Source organism: Chlorocebus sabaeus, chromosome 11 (assembly GCF_047675955.1).
Source record: "Chlorocebus sabaeus isolate Y175 chromosome 11, mChlSab1.0.hap1, whole genome shotgun sequence".
In the NCBI taxonomy this organism is placed as follows: Eukaryota; Metazoa; Chordata; class Mammalia; order Primates; family Cercopithecidae; genus Chlorocebus; species Chlorocebus sabaeus.
In genome coordinates this window covers 76,549,107-76,570,207 of record NC_132914.1, presented here as the reverse complement: position 1 = coordinate 76,570,207, position 21,101 = coordinate 76,549,107, and the positions used below count along the sequence as shown (strand labels likewise).

Sequence of the window (21,101 nt, the reverse complement as noted above, 5' to 3'; positions counted from 1 at the left end):
TATAATAAACATTCATTCAAACTCCATTCATTCATTCAAAAATATTTTTGCACGCCTACTGTGTTCTTGCCTCTGTAAGTAACCTTGGTGAGGAACCATAGAAATGGCTGATGCCTGGATGGAGTTTCAGTCCAGTGGGGAAGATAGACAATGAAAAAGTAAAGAAGAACAAGTATAACTTCCTGAAATGCTATGGATGCAAATTAATGTTTTTGTTGCATTTCTTAAATGTGATAGGTTGTGAATGACCAGGAAGGTTCTTACTGGCATCCATGTTTAAAATTCCAGCAATTAACCTTTTATAAGGATTTCCAATCAGGGCATTGATTGGTGGGTGGAGATTCTTGGAGAGCATAGTTGCCATCTGATTGCTAAATGTACTTAGAAACAGCATCACTTCTTTCATGACCCTTGGGCGTAAAAGATGCCATAAGGAATAATGACTTTAACTCACTCGGAAGAAGTACCAAGGAATTGACCATTGGAGGTTAAAAAACTGTTGCCATTTGATTGAATATGTATTCTTCACATGCTTTTCTGTGAAGTAAATGTTTTTCTAATTAGGCTTAAAAATGTGAAATTTTCTTGCAAAATTGATTTTCCATTAAGGCATTAAAGTAGTTTCTCTTCCCTTCTGCTTGGATACTAATTAAATTATGTTCCAACTTGTTTTAATTCTGCAATCAATTTTTTTTCCATTTGCACTAGATTACAGAATCTCATTTAAAAATCACTCTTTACCAAATTTTACACAAAGCAGAGGTGATAGACTTTTTCTCTAATGGAAACAAAACAAAACAGTAACTGCTCAAGTCATGAGGGCTTGCAGCGTGTCAGGGTGGAATGCTAAAAAAAGGCTTAGTTTTTTTTTCTGGTGCTGTCTATTCCTTATGCTGTTTTTAGATAACAAATATCTCTCTATATAGTAGTAGGCATGGAGATAAAAATAAATTTTAAAAATGGAATAAAATGTTAAAATAAAAAGGGTTTAAATACTTTGATGATCTATCTGATCCTGGGGTACAGAACTGAGACAACTTTAAAATTGGACATAAGTGAAATTTATAAGAAGGGAAAAATGGAGTCACAGCTGTTGATTGTAATGTTTGAAATAATTAAGTCAAAATTTTAAATAGATTATTCTAAAATGATAAAGATTGGTTTCAGGTTTGACTTGCGTATACCATAAATACTTATTTTTTGAAAGATTAAAAAGAAGAAAATCTTGAAGATTCAACTTAGACAGCTTGGGACTATACATATTGGTAACCTTTTGCACATTGAAGAATTGTATACTGATTACCAAAGATGATTTTGAAGCCATATACTGAGAAAGAAAAAAATTAAGAAACAACAGTTTTATATATAACCATCTCTAGGAACTCAGAGGATACATATTTCTGTTTTAAAGAAACAAAAATAAGAGAAAGGTTGACCTGTCTCCAAGGTCAAATTCCACCTTCATCTGTTAGAAGGTGGGGAAGTGGAGGAAGAAAGTAGTCGACCATGCATCGTTAAAAAAACAAACTGGCAAGTGAATGGAACCAGTGAGGTGGCTTTGATGGTGTAAATTTGCAGAACACGATCAAGCCAAATGGAAACCTCACCAGTAATATTTCCACCTAGGGACAGAATCAAATAGTGGGAACCATGTGCTTTTGTTGTTGCTCTTCCTGGTACAGCTTATCTCTTCCACATTACTTCCTTTTAAACATGGGTCTAATCACTTCCAAATGAGCTCTTACACTATCCATGTTCATTCCCATTTCTTTCTAAATTGCTTGCACATAATTTGGTCACAAAAAGTAGCACATAATCCTTTAAGCTACACAATTACTTCATCATCTTATGACTTATAGTTGTCAACTTTCTGGCAACAAAACCTGACTGCATTTAATTAACATCACAGAGTTGGCTGTCAGTGGGTCTGATTTAACCTGTTTAAATCCAAGTCTCTGGCAGAACAGCTTACTATGATTAGCAGTACTGTTTCTAGATTCCAAAGCTGTTCCTTGAATTCCTTTTTCTCACTTTCTTTGATATCTTTCATCTCATTATGACATTAAAAATAACGCTTAACACTGTTAGATGAAAGCAAAACTAAAATCATGAACAAAATTGCTCATGTAAATTGGAAAAACAATTTCTTTAAAATCATAAAACTAAAGTCAATCTAAGACTTCAATTTATTCACACAATTATAATTTTCTGCAATTAATGGACAGTGGCATGCAATGTTAGAGCACATATCATTGAGAATATATAATTCTTCATATATAAAATGTAATTGGAATCTTACTTCCTTTATTATGAAAAAGTTTCTAACTGGGTCTAGTCATCTAGAGATACTTTGTAAGCTAGACATCTGTCTTATATAGTTTTTTATAACCTATATCTTGATAAAGAGAAATAGTCCAACTGAAAACTAAAAATTTCTATTTCTGAGTAGAAATCAAGGAGGAAAGTCTCTAGAGTTTTACAAGTGTAATGATAAAATTAATATTTCCCATTAATAACTCTTACAGATACTCAGTGAGCGCAGTGGTGAGAAAAAGGATGGAGAAGTAGATAAAAATAGAGGGACACAACAAATGAGGAGATGAACTCACAAAATGGGAAAAAAGAACACACAAAATTAACCAAGAAAAAGGTATGAGAGAGCTCTCACTTAGTGAACATTTACCATATGCCAGACTCTATGCTGGGTACTTCATATTCTATTCTATTTCATTGGTAAGTAAGATAAGGGGCAAATCATGTTAGGCCACTTTCTAGGTTAAAATTCTGAATGGGCAGTGTACCTAACCCCCTAGATTCTAGAGCGAAACCTGTCAACTTGGTGTTAAGTTTCAAATTCTGCTCGTACTCAAAGATTTATGGAAGAAGCAACTTGCTCAATGGTCTACATTACCTTAACTCAGAAAAAAAAAAAAAAAATTTCACAATTTTTCAGAAACCCACTGGGTGTGATCTGGGATGTCATTACCACCTGATAATTATCCAGGTGAAGGTAACAAGTGTGAGCCATGCACGCTGCACAGGTGGGCATTGTGAAGTACCAATGGTTCATGTTCTCATATTCAACGAATAAGCCAACCAAACACCAGCCAACTAATGAAAACCAATCAGTTAATAAACATTTGTTATGGTCCTACTTTTCCCCCCAAACAATTTACACAAAGTCAAACACTTCAATAAAATATTCAATGAAATATCTCACTACTTTGTTAAATAATTATGAACACTGTAATTGAATGATTGAATTTTTTTCATTAAGATGTCTGTAACATTACTATTAGTTCACTTATAGGAAAGAACTATCCATAAAATCATATGATTTTAAAACTCAGTCTTTTTCTTGGGTATTCTTGAATATCCACAGTAGGGCTAAATCTGTCTCAATGTCTAAGAAAGGTTAGTCAACATTCTTAGCTATTGAGATGGCATATATATATATATATATATATATATATAAAATATGTATACATGAATATTATATACACAAATACTTAAAGCTCTGCTTTCTGTTGGGAAAGTATAAGTATATATACTTTTCTTTTTCCCAAAAAAAGCAAAGCCTAACTTAAGTATTTTTGACTCATTTTGTAAAATCAAATATCAAATAGCAATTTTAGAGTGAAAACTTGTTTCATCATGGGAATTAATAGGCCTGTTCTAAAACCTCATTTCATCATATAGGGGGTATAAAGTTCATAGCTTCAGATTGGTCACAGCAGACCTTAGGCTGAGAGGATTCCCAGGTGATGGACTTAACTGAGTTTCTCTGAAGGTCTGACTCTCTCCGTGATCTCCCTGGGGACCCCAAGAGGCCAGGGAATCCTAGGGACCTGGAGATCCTAAATGACTGAGCGGTCAGCCATCCCTTGGGTAATTACAGCTGTATGTCAGGAACTAAAGAGTGACTGGGAAAGGAGTTGTTTTAGGAATTTGGAGAAGCTACGGGTTTTTTGCTTTTCTAGTATTGTTCCACTGAAATATTTGCAGAGAAAAATGCTGGTGCCAGGCAGGCATTGCATAATCAGATACAATTGATTATTATGAAGCTTAAATGCACTGAACATATTGAACTTCCCTTTTTAAGTCATGGAAAAATACTGGGCTAAACTATTAAAACTGGGGATAAACAATGTGAGGAGTAGCATAAAATGTGAGTCATTTAAAAAATGGATTTAATATCAGGCTTTGTGAATTATATTTGATGTTTCACCAATTATGCTCTCATATCTTTAGGAGAAACAATGAACTGTCTGTGATATGAAGAAACAATCAAGGAAAAAGTACCATTTTATTTCTGTGTAATAGCTACGTAACCTAAGCAGAAAACACAAAATGATTGTGGAAAAATATGAGAAATAAAATAATTTTTCATTGTCCTTTTAAAGCAGTAGTTTATGAGTGTGTGTGGCCTTTTGTAAGCTTTTAGAAAGAGTTCCTGTGTGCATGTGTGTTTGTTTGTGTCCAGGGTTGCTGTTTCTAGATCCAGTATACAAATTTCTCTCTCTCCTTTCAAATAACACCCAGAAGACCTGTACACTTTTTAACAAAGTGGTGCAATGCCTTTGTCCCTATTTTACCAGCTCTCAACAGCTAGAGGCCTACACCCCCCTTTGTAAAGAGTATTTCTCAGTAAGTTATTATATGAGCAGCAACTGGCGAGTACAGCTTGTGATGTTAGAAATGCTAATAATTGCCTTACCTCTTCCTTCTCAGCACTTTGCAGGTCACGCCATTCCTCAGTTACATGGCCAAAATCCACTGTGTTCATAGGGACTTTAAATTCTCCAATGATGTCATGCTTAGAGAAACGATCAAAATCATATACAGCCATCACCAGGGTTTTCCCACCCAATTCCGAGTATGGCACCTAAATAAAAAGCGATGAGGATAAAATATCCAGTCACAAAAATGCTTAAAACATGTTACTTGTTCATGGTGCTTAATTTAATATTTATGTTGCATAAAAAGAACAGGGATATAATTTTGTCTTTGGTTATTTTTTAAATTGAGACTTTTGACAAACTGCTTGAGGCTAAAATTACTTGAGAGAAAATGGGAATTTTTAGTGATTTATTGCTTTATCTCAAAGTTCTAGAAGCTGTTAGCATTATTAATAATGGATCCTGCTATTAGTCATGCTATGAATCCTTAAGATTAATAAAAGAATAAACAAGCCAATTGCATCTGACTATAAATAAGTTTTTCTTGTAGAATATTGTGTTGTTATTGTTGTTATAAGTTATACTGTCAGGGTGTAACTTACTGAGGGGCAAATAACTTTTTTCAAATGTTCCATTAACTCTTTCAAGGCATTTAAATGCCACAGTTCAATGGAGCAATGATTTATTAAAGACTATGCAAGGAGTCTGAAAGGATTGAAATGATATTCACAAGTGCCTCACCTACTCCTTAAAATAATTTGTTGATTGACAAGAACTGACTAGGAAATTGATGTTTTGAATATCAGAGGTGCATTATAATATGGGTTTTGAAGTTCATTCTTGGATATGACATGTTTTAGGATGAGTGGTGGCAAAAGGCCAAGAACTGATGAATTCTCCAGCTGTTCAAATATATCTGGGACAGATGCTATGGGTTGGGATGTTTATTAGTGACATTTTTAATATTCAGTGAAAGCAGTGCAATCCAAGTAAGCTACACTTCAGTAACTGGGTAGAAATACCTAATTAAGAAATTGTTTAGACTTGTCTTAAAGGTTTGATCAATTTTCATATACTTCCTATTATTTTATCAGTGTAAATGGTTGTCTTATGCTTCAGCAAACATTTCTCAATTAACTGTATATTAAGGAGGGAAGAAAAGGAAGAATATTAGGCCATCTACATAGAAGAAATTTTAGTTTTCCAAAGAGTTTTTCTTTTCTGTCATTTATGTATCATCTGTTTGGAATCTGATTATTTTATTAAGACGTTATGATTAAAAAGTAAGCATCATACTTTTTCCATTTTAGAAGGAATGGAAAACAAACCCTTCCAAAGGGCTGACTCTCAAAGAAAGAAACAAAATATTTTAGAGTAGGGATTAAACCCTTGAAAATTTTATTGTATATCTAAAATCTCTCTAGACTTTCTAATGATTGTACTCAAAGAGCCAACAGTCAAAAATCTGGGCTTGGGGTCAGACAGACCTTGTACCAGATTTGGACTTTCCAGCTAAAGGGCCTGGGGCACATGATTAAACATCAGTTTATTCATCTATTAAATTGTGAAAATACTGTAATAATGGCTGCTTCATGGGGCTGTTTTGGGGATGAATGAATATATGTAAAACACCTAGCGCAGAAGAAGCCCTTGAAAATATTTATTGTTTGAATGATTACTAGCTCCTTCAGATAACTGTTTGGAGGAAAAGAAGACGAATTTAGTTTCAGGCTTGTTGAGTTCCTGTTCAGTGTTTAAATCCATTGTAAAGCCAGCCCTCTTTAAAGTCTTTTATGCTTCCATTCCTATATCATATTGCCTCTTGGCATTTCAAGATGAGTAATCTACAATGTCTAACCAGCTCTCTAGAAAAATTGAAGTGTTTTTAAATATAGCAGAATATATTATACTGTGGATTATGTACAGTTTGATCAACCTGTCTGAAATAAAATGAAACTTGAAAAAAATGTATAGAGAATTCAAAAATTTCAATAATTATACTTGGTTTTATAGAAATTACTAATAAAATCATTAGCATTTTTAAAAAGAAATAATAATGTAGGTAATGCAATATAAAACAAAGCCCCAATACATTAGCTCATATAATTTAAGAATTTCCTCACTAAGTTTTGGTCAGAAACTGCTGACCTAAGTTAAGGTTAATAAATAGATGAATAAAACAACTGTGATTACTATTACAATATTTTTAAAATTTTATTTCCACTTTATGTTTTGTGGTATGTTGACTACAGTGATTAAGCTTCATGAGCAAATACTCTTCATGAGCTGAGTATTTCCAGAATGTCTTTACTGCTAATTTAAATTCACTGTCTAGGTACAGCAAAACCAGATTTTAAATAAGATTACTGACAATCCATGAGGGACCTTTGTCTTGAAAACTCAGAAATTTTAGAGTGAATAGAAAGACACTTCCCCTTTACATAATTGAAAACAAGGTTTGAGAAAATGACTCATGCCCTCATTTTCAATTTATTTTATCCCAGAATGTTTGCTAACACAAGGCACATGCTAAGCCTGGCTGATGGACGCGGTGATTTTGAATTAGCCTGCTGGCATATTCACAGACATTTCATTTTTCACAAACATATTGTTCTGAGTAATGCATTAGAAAGTTTTTTTTCGCATGTTAAAGATATCCACCAAAAGAATTGTTTTTATGAATGATTTCAAGCCTAGATCCACAAAGATCCTGGAGACCTGCAGGGCATGTTTTCCTGATGAGATATTATATGGCTGGAATCTCTGTTATTGTTTGTCAACTGAGGTGCCTCAACAAGATGAAGAACATCCGGGCAGAACCTAGAGTAAAGGAAAAAGGCTAGAAATGCAATAAAACAGTGTGTTCATATTCCTTTTATTGATTAGTTAAGAAGAATGACTTTAACGTGCTCAAACTGACCTTCTACACACAGAATTTTGTTACAAGAGTCATGTCTATTTGTACCATTTAAGCATTGGGACATAGCTTACTTAATCCTGGGATTGCAACAGATGTACCTATTTTCACGAACTTTGAAATTTAGAAAAATGATGATTTCATTCTTTTGGCTTTATGTTAGGTAGGGATCTCACTTTTTAGATGTGACTATGACATCCTAGTCATGTTCTAGTCAATTCCATTCCGAAATGACTGAACTGAATCGTACTCTGAACACACTGAAAGGCAATATTGAATCTTGACTGTAGTGAAGATACGAATTTTGCATGTTCTTACTGGAATTATTGTGAGTCCCTGAACAAGCATTCATGTGCATGTCTGTGTATGTGACAGGATGAGATCAGTCTTTTAACTAAAACAACAAAGGAAAGGTTATAAATAAATATTAAAAAATACCTTGAAAGTAAATTGCTCATTGAAGACAGGATTAAGGGTTTTTCGGTGGACTTTTGTCTCAAATTTCTTCTTCTTATCAGGTAGCAGAAACACTTTCACATAAGGATCAGATGTGCCCCCCATGTCCAAGGCGGGCAGTTCGGCAGCCTGAATGATCCCTACCAGCAGCTGAAATAAATGAGAGGATACAGCAAACATAAATATTAGTGGACGTTTTGGAAAAGATCGATTTGTTCACAATGCTGCATATTGGAATTTCTCCCTCTTCCTATTTCGTTTTAATAAACTCTTATTCTCTTATGAGTCTGAATACAGAAGGCAAATGAAGTAAGCTATGTAGACTTCGGAAACCCAATTATGACAGATGCAGGCTCTGGGAAGCCTGGTTTTAAGCACAAAGGAGGCTTTTTAAAAGGTTGCTGGTTGCAGTTAAATATGGAGTTCATTTTTTCAAAAGAGTTGTAATCAAATAACTTTCCAGTTGCTAAAAACCCTTGTGCATTGTTTTTCTTTCCAGAGCATGATTTGTAAGTGAAAATACATTGTTAAGCAATCGCAAGTTTGTAATTATAAAGTGGGAAGCTTTTATTCTTTATCAAAGCCTCAGACCAGCTGAGTAGAAATTTCTTAGAAATTGGGTAGCATTTTGAGATAAAAAATAAGATCTTCTAGTTTCTATTATATTTGACCTTCACTTGGGCGCTGGCTACATTTATTTTAACTTACAGTAGAATGATTATTATCTGTGAGATTCTGTGTTTAAATATAGGACATGGAGTCAAAGAAATGTAATTTCAGCTTCATAGGGAGGAAGGGAGATTGGAGGTGAGGTTTTTTAATGTTGAGTAACTATGTTTTTTATTTTTTCCAAGCACCACAGAACTATCTACATTTCTTTAAGTCTGTTTTCTTACTGATGCGTTCTTAAGCCTCATTATGAATATTAAAGTATTATGGCATTGTTAATATTTTTGCAAAGAAAAAAGAGGTGTGTGTACACCATCATAGATACTCTGTCATTACAGATTTTGCGTCAACAGACTGATTTAGATCCATACAGGAAACAAAGTAGACTCTTATTGTTATTCAAGGTATATGCTATTTGGTAAATGCAGTAACACCACAGGTTTTTACATCACAGTCTGAGAATTTGAGTTCATGCCTTTTTAACTAGTAGAGTAAAACAGCAATTCACCTCCTTAAAAAAAAAGCATAGCCATTTTAATTGTGACTCGCCATGTACTTAAGTGCATTTTGGCTAGGTGGCTCAATTTTTAACATGGACCAATAACCTGAATGATTATGTTGTTTCCATTTTAATGCTTCAATATCTTTTTTGTGGAATCATGATATGACAATGGCAATAAGAATGCTAGATTGTAGGTACACAAAACACAGACAGATGGTCAAAAAACAGCTAAAATAGGCATCAGATTATAAAGACAAGATTAGTAAAGCAAATGTCTGTCTCTCTGTTTGCTAAATTTGTATTTGGTATTTACCTTTACGCAGCAATGCGAATAAGTAAGATTCTATTTCCTCATCCTCACTTTTTATAAACAATTTTCTTTTGAGCAGGAAAAAACACGAGAGAGATGGCTTCAACTCTTTAGAAGCTAGATGATTTATGATTTAGAGTTTCGGATATTTTGTTAATAAAGAATGAGGTTACTTTTTCCAACCTTGTTCTGACTTCTGCCTAAGAGATAAATATCACATTTCTCTCTACCATGAAAGTGTCTTAATTAAAATATGTTAGGGTTGTCTTTTAGTTTTGGTAAGCAAACATACATATTTGATCCAAACTTTATGAAGTTTTTCAGACTTTATCTTCCTGCCTCTTAGGAATCACTTTATAAATCAAATGAGAATATTTGGGAAAAAAATCAATGCGTCATATTTTTAAAATTCATCAGTTTCTCAGAATGAAATAACTTTTTAGATTTGATGTTTGCTGGAAAGGGAACAGTAAATGTACTCTTACTATATTTTGGTAAAAATATTTTCAGTGTTATTATTTTCTTAAAAATGCTACTTTGTAAAATGATACTTACAGTATTAATAATTAAAGCTAACTTAAAAGCTTCAAAATTATGACTAACCAGGATGAGACACCACTAGATTTCCACTGGAAAATATGAATGGTCAATAAATGATGAGAAAAGTATTGGATGCCTATAGAAAGTTGGATTAATTTTTTGGAAAATATGTTCTACATTAAGACCAATATAAGTTGTCCTTGATCTCTCCTAGAATATATCAATAAGAGGTTTTGCTCCTAACCAAATCCTGACGCTCAAATTTTAGTAGAAGTGATAGAAATGATCACAAACGTCATATGTAATTAAGTAAAAATGGTAGACTTATAAACCTGAACCTGTAAACCAATAATGTAGTTTTCTAGAACGTATTATGTAATAACTAGCCAGGGCTATAATGAAGCTGATCAAAAAATTATTTTTACTATGACAGCATATTTACACATTCTTCATGAGGAACCCTCTGGAAACTTCAGAAAGTGAAGACATTATCTGAACTGTCAATTCCTAAATAAAATACAGAATTTCTGCAACTGCTTAGAGCTCTCACAGCACTACTGACTTTGGATGTTAGTCATAAAAGATGAGCATTGGTGTTTTATTTATTTATTGTTCATTCCTCATCAAACTGGAAATCATTAACACATGCTGCATTACTAGTAACTGTATTTATTTTACATTCATCAGTTCTTCTTTACCCAAAAAGGTAAGTGAAGCAAAATGAACTGGAGAGGTTTAAAACTTTCCTACTTGGAGAAGGGCTATGTCTTACACATTTTTAAATTAAATTACATTAAATTAAATTTTTTTTGAGACGGAGTCTCGCTCTGTCAAGCCCAGGCTGGAGTGCAGTGGCGATCTTGGCTCACTGCAAGCTCCGCCTCCCGAGTTTACGCCATTCTCCTGCCTCAGCCTCCGGAGTAGCTGGGACTACAGGTGCCTGCCACCTCGCCCGGCTAATTTTTGTATTTTTAGTAGGGATGGGGTTTCACCGTGTTAGCCAGGATGGTCTTGATCTCCTGACCTCGTGATCTGCCCACCTCAGCCTCCCAAAGTGCTGGGATTATAGGTGTGAGCCACCGCGCCCAGTCTATCTTACAGAGTTTTAAAAACCTGATCTCTAACTTAGCTTATTCCCCTAATTCTTATCCAGCTTTCACATTTCTGTAACAATTCAGAAGGTAAGGAACATTTTCATCAATGTTGTGGATCCTGGAATGTCTTCAAATGTAAAGTGACTTTTAACAGTTATCTTTCATCAATCTCTATTTTATTGACAGGCAGTCAAAAGGTAGCCACTATTATTCATCTAGGTGGCATTTCATGACTTTACGAGAAATTGAAGCAAAAATGCCTGTTTTGTTACCTTCTTAATTCCTTGTCACTTTTTGGGCAATATTCCTGGGCACTAGAAGTAAGTCTCTGGTCTTCTCACTCTTTTAGAATTGCTATCTCATTAGCACTAGGAGTTTCACCTAGTACCATATAAGGCAATCCTGCTTTTAAATTTAAAGGACCAGAGTCAATTTTTCATCTTTGATCCCTTATCAAATCATTCTATCGTTTTTCAAAACTTTGGCTAGAATAGTGGCCGAACTCAAAGGCCCCTAGCCCTGTCTAGTTCTAAATCTGTAGAGTCCAAGGGAGGTTGCTGCAGCTCGGGCTGAGGGAGCTGAGAAGGTGAGACTGTGGCTAGAACCTCTCAGAAGCAGACCGACTGCTTCAAGTTAATTTGTATTCTGTCTGCCTGCTGAAAGTGCCACAAGTAGATGTAATCGGTTGAATACTGTGAATTCTAATTACCAGAAGTTAAATTAGCAAGTAGGGGACTGCCTGTTCTTAGAAATTATTTCATCCATAGCGTTGATAATTGCATTTTCTGCTCGCAGCAAACAAAATATTTTAAGAAGTATCTTGCTGCAATTTCTACTTGGTAATTTCAGAAAACATAATGGAATTTGAAGACATTTCTCCACTTCAGACCTGGTTATTTTGGAAATCATAATCCAGTGAATATTGAAGTTTTCCCAGTTTCTCCTCTTCTTTGGGTTCTTCTTTTTCTTCTCCATCAGTCAATCCAGTTTCAGCATCATCATCCTTGAGGGCCTATGTATAGAGAAATGGATCACATGTGAATTTCAGTGAATTTTCATTAAAACTTAAATTGAACTGGGCCTGTAGTTACACTTCCAAGCTGTTCGAAGCAAGCACTAAGATGCTGGAAATCTGTTTGACACACATTCACATTTGCTGCTTACATATTTTTTTAAATTCCTTTTGTGCACGGAATTTTTTTCCCCAATCAGCAAGCAAAATGAAAGCGATGGAAGAAGCCCCTCAGAATATTGCAAGCAAAAAATGTAACATTGTTGCAAAGAAAGTATCAACTTGATGTTGTATTTGGCTCTGATAAAACTGCTGCTTTCAGAGGAAAGATAAACATGCTACTAACCAGGCCAGGTTTCACATTCATGTAGTTTAAAGAGATGCTCAGCATCATATAAAGTATCGCTACATGCAGTGGAATAATTAATATCAAATGCATGGCCTTTTGTTGCCTTGTTTCCTATGAAAAAGATAGTTCAGTAATGATCCTCAGAAAATTTAAATTCCCTGTGTTTCACATCTACATTTATTATGGTATGAAAAAGAGGAAAAAAACATGCCACCAGCAAATCCATGTTTAGAGAAAAGTTCACCCCACTTCCAGTTTCAGTTTACCACTTTATTTTCATAACAGCTCCACCAAAAGCTAGGCTGAATTAAATTGATTTAAGAGTCTATTTGATATCAAAAGATAAAAAGAGTTAGGTTTGCAATTCTGTCAAAAACAAATTGGTATAAGAATTCATTTTGTATTTAAGGGCAAAATCAATTGTATTGAACTCTCAAAACTCAGTCTGACCAATTGAATACTCTTTATAACCTAAAACTTAAGTGTACTATAAATGGAAATATTAGAAAGCTCATTATCTCATAAGTTTCATTCAAATGCTCTTCTTTTTAAAAAATCAAAAAATATAATATTTTTTCCAACATGCAAACATTTTCCTAAAAATATCAACATTTATAAAGGTTGTAAGTACATGAGTTTTGTTTCTAGGGATGTGCAATTCTTATTGCTTTAAGTAATTGGAACAATTAATTAGAAATGTATACACAGTCATTACTCAAAATTTAAAATAATATAAAATTACATTTTCCTGACTATGTGTGAGGTTGAAAAGATTAAAAACTGTGTATGAACCATTTGTATTTTTTCTTCTGGGGACTGCCTGTACATAGCCTTTGCTAATTTGTCTATGTATTGTTTGCCTTTTTCTTATTGATTTGCAAAGGCTCTTTGTATTTTAATGATTTCAACTTTGTTGTTATGTTATATACAACAATTATTGTCTCCTAGTTTTAGGTTATAGCATTTTTATTGCTATTTTTGTATATGTGTATGCATGCATGTATTACTGTAGAATCTCACAGAAATCAAAATGGACATACCAGTGGTAGATTGTTTTATATCTCTGACAAAGTAAAGGAATCTTAACTCTTGTTAGCTCTCAAATTGAATCTAAGAATTCTCATAGAACTCAAATGCAAGAATTATAACCAGGTTGTAGGTAGGCATCAGTCATCAGACCACAGTTCCTCCTCTCTGCTACCCCCGCATCCAAGACTACATGGTCTTTTTTCTTTGCTGTGTTCAGCATTCTCAGGAAGGAGATTCTCTGTTCAATCCACCCTCTTACTCAGGGACCTTCAGTGATGCTTCAAAATGGCACCCTCAGTCCTTGAATTTAGAAGATTTTCTAATTTGGCTTCACCCAGTTAACTCCAATTTGATTCTAAAAAACTGAGACTCGGCTGTATCACAGGTTAATAGAACTCATTCAGGTGGGAAGGTCATATAAACAGAATTGAGCTGTTGTCAGAGATGCCTCTGCTTTTTTTGCTGGAAATTTCTTAGGAACCGACAGTGAGTTTTGAAAATTGAAAATTGCCGTCATGATATACATCTGTGTAGAAACATTATCAAATTTGGTTAGCTACAAACCACTTAATTTGGAAAGTTTAATCTATGCTTGGGTGTTTCTTTGAATGTTAAAATGTTGAATTACTAATATGGCTAAAGACAGGAAATAACATGAAAATATTTTAAAATTTATATTAATTGTTTAACTTGTGAACAAGAGGCTTGGTCACTAAAGGTAACATGTGATAGTAAAGTGACAAAAAAAAAAAAAAGACTACTGAGTTTAGTTAGAGAATTTTAGGCAGTGGAATCCCTTTGCCCTTTCAAAACCCTAGCTGTGTATAAGTCTTTAACACTGTCGTAGATGTGCTCAGGAAATTGCAACTTAGGTAATTTGCCTCCCTATAAGATTTTTGGTTTTGTAAAAATAATAGCAAACTATTTAACATCTATTTCTGTTTGATAAATCTGCATGTCAGTCTATTATTATAATAAAAAATTCATCGATTAAAATACCTTTTCAAAAGTCTCTTTCAGAACTGAATTTATGTATCATGTTTCAGCCCAGTGCAATTTGAAATAGCTGATATATTAAATCTCCTTCTCCCTAAGTGGCTTTTACCTGAATAGAAGGGAGGACCATCTCTGCAATTATTCTGCATGAAATAGGGCTAAATTTTTGATAATTTCTCAGTGCCACTGTTCATCACTGAAGTGATTAAGTCTATTTCTGTCCCAAAGGCTGAGCTTAAGCAAGACATTTTCTGTACCATCACATTAAATTCAGACCTATTAAATCAGTAGCTATTATAATATCTCAAGAGCACTATTTTCCCCTCCATGGAACAAAATTCGGAAGAAAAAGCTTGTACTCCTAGCAGTTCTGAGGTTTGATAAATTGCAGTAGAAAAAGCTGGGTTGGGAATATCAGACCTTATTTTAAATTTCAAAGATTAAGTGCACATGCTTATGGTTTGCTTTGACATTCAACAGGTGCTGTGTTCGCAACCATCAGAAGGAGCATTTGTTCATTCTCAGTGACATTGTTCAGATTTGGATTTAATAAGGCACACTGGAAAAGTAGCGCAAGGGACTGAATTTCTTTCTGTGTCCATCAACTTAAAACTTGAGCTTTCTAATACTGTTATATTTAATCCGTTAGCGTGTTTAAAATGAGAACACCTTAACTTTAAAGAAATCAATTTAGTTCAGCCTCTTGATGTGTGTCAGAATGATATACCCTCAGCTGTGGAGCCCCAGGTGCCAGGCCACTAAATGTATCTGAGCGTTGACTAGGGATGTCTAAGTAGCAGAGGAAACCTACCGCAAGGGACAGTCCAGAACAGTCATGAGACACAACACAGATAAGGACATAGAAGGAAGAAATAAAAATTAAAATATCCACACACATTAGTGAAAACCATGGAGAAATGACCTTTCCAGACCTATGGCTTTACAAGTGAATATTTTCCTTCTGTCTGGTTAGTGTTCTCTAGTTTTAATGCATACAAAAGAACACGTAAATATGTATTTTATGCAACATAAATATCTATACTTTTTGTAATTATTGCAGAATATTTAAAAAATCTTCCTTGGTTTCAAAACCTTACTATAGAGACATGTAGCCATGAATATTGAAATTTGAATTTCTGTGAGTTTGATATGAATTGAAATGGTAAAAATGTATTGATTGTCCTAGAGCATTTATATCCTGTATCTAGAGCCTATATATATCTCTCTTAAGATTAAGAAATTATATCTAAAATGCTTCTCACATCTGTCTTGTTTTTAAACGAGAGAGGCATAAGCCATCTTTATTTTCTTCCCATGTTCACTTCAACATTCTGCTGAAGATATTTTGAAAATATAATTATTTAATAATAATTTTAATTTGTATTCATGCTGTTTTGATTTTTGGGTGATCTGGCGATCATCATGTGATAAAACATTCTCTTAAAATATGCACATTCTGTTTTGCTTTTTCAGTCATCCTCTTCATAAACTGATGGAACCCATGATTAGCTACTTTTGTCTGCTTCAAAAAGTAGCATAAGCTACAGTTACATAAACGTTTATCCCTGGAGTGTATATTCATCTGTCTGAATTATATCTTATTCTGTGCATTTAATTGCTCATAACTTAGTAAAATTGAGACCTAGCTAATGTCCTATGTAGACAAAGTGATCTACTTAAAATGACTGAAAACATCTTTTTGAGTGGTTGACATTCTAAATAATTTGCAATAACAGATTGTTATAAACTATCACTGACTTCATAATATCTCTTTGTTTGAATCATTTTCTCTGTCTCTCCCCATCCAAAAAATAGATCATCAATGAAAAATTAACCCCCATTAATTCTCTATATTTGAGATCTTGGTCATTTATCCAGGTCATAACAGGGGTAATAAACACCACCACTATGCCATAAATTATAATCTTACATCATACAGAACAAATCCCACAAATATTATAGATTTATTGTCCTAGGAAGAAATGTTATAGTTATCACTTAACATTATTCAGTAATTTTAATTAATTCTAGAACACAGTGAAACCACATTCAACTTTTATGATAATTATGAAAATGATAGTAATCTATTGTCAAATTATTGTTTTCATAATATTGATAAAATTAACATACATATTATTCAGTCCATGTCCATCTAGGAGGTTATTTCCACACTTAATCTCCCAATAAGTTGTTTAAATAAATCTTTATCAAGTGGAAATAAAGACATGATTTGAAATTTTAGTTTCTACTTCACTGAAGAGAAAAATCTTTGTTAGACACTTGTAGTTGGACGTTTATGCATTGGCTTTTGTGACTGTGATTAGAAATTGCCAGAAAAATCAAACTCTTACTACTCTGAGCTCAGTCCCAAACTCTCTGAGTATGAGTACAGGCATTCCATCCATTCCACAGCTCCAAAACCAAACAAAAATGCAGGAAGTAAAAAATGAGCCTTTGTGAAATTATTATCAATAGATACTGCAGTGTCTTTGAGGAAAAAGAGTTTAAAACTCAAGCTGGGAAGGGGAGTTAGTGTCCTGAATGTGTAATGAACTAGGAAACAACGCCAATGTACTTAAAATGCCTGTTGTAACACTTGATTAAATTGTTCTTAAGGAGATTCAGGTTTAAGAGTTTGATGAATAGTAATTAATAGTATAAGAGGAATTTATAAAACTGCCTATGTATTTTGCTATTTGGGAATAAATAAAACTTTTGTATTTCATGGAAAACATTGGTAATTGAAAATGTGATTTCTATAAAAAATCTGTATATATACAATTTAATTTTAAAATATGAATTAAATATTCTTTAGAGATATTCAATATGAATATTATTTAAAAACTGAAGGGGCATTTAAAATTATTAATAATAGTAAATGTTATCTTGAACCAAGTTGTCCAATTAATTTAGCCAAAAACAGATAGCAACAGAAAGAACAGGCCAAATCGCTTTTTTGGGCTTGGAAAGATAACCCAGCCAGATGGATTTTATAACCAGTGTTATGGTTGTAATTGTCCTTATTAAATTGAAATGATAATTTTGTCTTTTAAGAAATAAGAAAGAAAACTTTTTTATAAGGCAAAAATTCTGTCCTGTCTTGTTCTTTAGAACTGGCTCATATTCCCTCCCTTCTCCCATATAATCCATTATTCTTGAGAACTAATTTTCCAACTGGATGGACATGTAGGAAAAGCAGCTTTCATCAAGTTTGATGAACAGCTGTAAAACTCAGTTATTTAACAGCAATTATGAACAGTAGAAATTAGAAAGATCCCCTGCCCAACTGCAAAAACACTCAGGCACTTTTTATTTGATTTTTCTAACTCTAAACACAATGAAGACTGGTTAAACAGATGTAATCAAAATATTCAGGCATCATTCTCATATGCCAAACCCATCAAGATGGACCTGATGATCATGGATTCCCTTTTCTGTTCTATATGCTCAGGAGATTGGAAAATCCTGCCAAATGCCTCCATTATGCTTTGGGATCTTGAACAATGACTGAAAAGTTTGCAAAGCATCTCAAAAACAATATGGGTCCAGAAGTTGTTTATTTCTATAATTATATGGCATAAAATAATAAACCATTTGTTTATCATTTTTAAACAAAATAATCTAAGAAGAAATGTGGAAAGAATACATTACCTGATCTTTCATTGTCTTCCCTAAGTCTTTTACATCTTTCATGTTAATGGCATTCTTTCCTCCTTTTTCCTTTCCCTTCTTCTTGTTTTTCTTTTTGAACAAACATTTCTTACAGATACAAAAGCAGCAGGTCAGGACTAAAAGGACTGCGACTATGGCTATTGCGATTAAGGCCCACGGTGGCACTGAAAGAAAGAAACACACAGAGAGCACTAGTCATACAACACTTAGATGTGCAAAACCTTTTAACTCATGGGCTATAAAAATATTCATTTTTTCATTTGCATTTTTGAGCACCCGTTATGCTGCAGGTACACCATTCCTCAGTACTTTATCTGTGTTGTTGTCTCCACTGAGTGTATTGCTTCCTTTCTTTCCCACTTTGCCCTTCCAGATATATCAAATGTCATCTCCTTCCTATTACTTTTCTTGACTCTCCAAGCTAGATTTCTAGAAATGCATCTCTTCACTCATTCAGAGCCAAGCTTTGGAGTTCAGCCATTGAGTTTAAATCCTGGCTCCACTATTTACTAGCTGTGTGATCTTGGGCAAGTCGTCTAACCTCTCTCTGCCTCACTTTCCTCATCTCTAAAGTGGAAGTAAATTGGTAGGTACCCCATAGATCTTTCTGAGTATTAAATAATAAGATGCAGTGCCTGGCACATGGCAAAAGCTTAATAAATGGCAGTTGCTATTACTCATCTCTAAAATACTAGCATGTTCTGGCATGGTGGAGGACAGATATTAGTCATATATGTAGAACAACAAATGTAAAATCATAACAATAGTGAAGGTTAAGAAGTACTTGGTGATTTGAAAATCAATCATGGGGAAATGCATGCACTGAGGTTCTCTAGATGTGGGTGATGCTCATGCGTTTGGTGGCTCTTAACCCAGGTGTAGATTTTTTTTTTTTTTTTTTTTTTTTTTGAGACAGTCTCGCTCTGTTGCCAGGCTGGAGTGCAGTGGCGTGATCTTGGTTCACTGCAACCTCTTCCTCCTGGGTTCAGGCGATTCCCCTGCCTCAGTGTTCTGAGTAGCTGAAACTTCAGGCATATGCCACCATGCCCAGCTAAATATATATATATATATTTATATATATATATATTTTTAGTAGAGATGGGGTTTCACCATGTTGACCAGGATGGTCTCGATCTCTTGACCTTGTGATCCGCCTGACTTGGCCTCCCAAAGTGCTGGGATTACAGGCGTGAACCACGGCACCTGACCAAAGTTAGCTATCATTTCTTTACAGTCAAGGCATTGTGGGTAAGGTAAAGAGCTCAGGACATATGAAAAAACATAAACTACTCACACAAATAAATATGTAAAAAGCAAGATGAGTACCCTGAGGGGAATTTAGTGAAAATGCAAAGGGAATGACAGGAGGAAGGATGATTTTTAGATAAGAGGAGAGGCCTAGGTTTACAGGCTGTTTAAAATAATAGAACATATATACATAAATATACTCAAATAAAGATTTAGTTTTCTATTACAGTTGTCCCTCTGCTTAGAGTTGGTATATTTTCTTATTTGGTATGCCTTACATCATGTGCTTATAAAAAATAAGGTGACGTGGAAACATTTATGATTTCGGTTAGGTTGAAAGGGAAGTACTCATAAAAGAAATCACAGCTATTGAAATTAATCAGAAGTAATTTTATTTGTCTGTTGTAATAAAAAACGATACTGGGCACTGAAATGATAAGGGAAAGCCAAATAAACATTACTAGAACCAATGATTGCTGAACACCAGTCAGGAGTACTTTGATAAAGTAAAAACACTTAAAAATTAACCTCTCTTCAAAATTGAGAAAATCTACTCTCTTTGCTTTTCCTCTGCATTTAGTATTATTGTGCAGAATACTTACTATGCATATTATTCCAGCTTATGACTGGATACTAGATGTTAACCTAAGGACATAAAATAAAACTACAACTTTTGAAATTGTGCTTTCTACCAAAGAAATACTTATGTGAAAGTTACAGATAAACCCACACCCAAAGACGTTTTCTTCCAGTTCTCTGAACTTATTAAGCAATGTAAAGATTAAAAAAGTAAATTATTTTATGTAACCAATGATGTCATTCATAATACTTCATTTAAAAGCATCTATCTCCCTTGATCTAGCTAAAATCCTGTCATGCATTAACAAGAGAGTGTACGTATCCATTGCAGGAAAGATGGCATTCATAATGACCCTTCATTTTGAACCTCGTAAATTATTCTCCCAGTTGGACTTGTGTGGTGATAATCACTCAGAGAGCTACATAAAAGTCTCTTAAATTATACAAGACAAGACAAAGATGACTTGACAAGTTCACAAAAAGAAAACAGTGAAAGCAAAGGAACATTATTTAATCAAAGGGAGTTAAAGAGCTAGGAACATGAGATTACAAGAAGAAATGTGAAATAATGCAACTTGAAGGGAATTTATAACCACTGGACAACTTTTATTTTATGGCTTTTATTTCTTAAAGCACTGCCGTCTTTTAGACTTGCCTTCAGTTTGAATAACTTTAAGTTGGAATATGCTATATTAAATATAATTAACAGAATTTTCTTCACAATGTATTTGGCACCTTTAGATAGATAAAATAAAAAAGTGCTTAAAGTTATCATTTTGTATAGCTATAGGATAGCTTGACTTATTAGTCGTATATCATGTAAAGAAACAGCCATTTTTAGTAAATAGAGTACTAGGATGCTCATGTTAAAATTTTATTTCATTGCGTAGAGTAACCAAATATTTAAAATTTGTCAAGTTTACTAAGAAACAACACCCAGAGTATTATTCATCTGCAGTATTTCTAGAAACGTGTCTCAGTATTGGTCAGCAAATCTTCTGGAATATATTTTGGATCAAGCTAAAAGTTTATGGAAGACCTACCTACCT

At 33.9% G+C, this 21,101-nt stretch overlaps 1 protein-coding gene across 5 annotated transcripts in view; it reads right to left on the bottom strand.

The window, feature by feature from the left end:
- The window catches only part of SYT1 (synaptotagmin 1), a 592,766-nt gene that overhangs the window by 152,702 nt on the left and 418,963 nt on the right, over window positions 1-21,101 (bottom strand). For 3 of the 5 annotated variants that reach the window (XM_037987647.2, XM_037987645.2, XM_008004109.3), the window contains 4 exons: window positions 18,205-18,389; window positions 12,057-12,179; window positions 8,035-8,202; window positions 4,718-4,885 (listed from right to left, as the gene is read on the bottom strand). In XM_037987647.2, coding sequence (XP_037843575.1) covers window positions 4,718-4,885; window positions 8,035-8,202; window positions 12,057-12,179; window positions 18,205-18,389 — 644 coding nt within the window. The remainder of the gene's footprint in view (window positions 1-4,717; window positions 4,886-8,034; window positions 8,203-12,056; window positions 12,180-18,204; window positions 18,390-21,101) is intronic. The other 2 variants (XM_037987655.2, XM_008004112.3) reach the window with 1 other exon arrangement.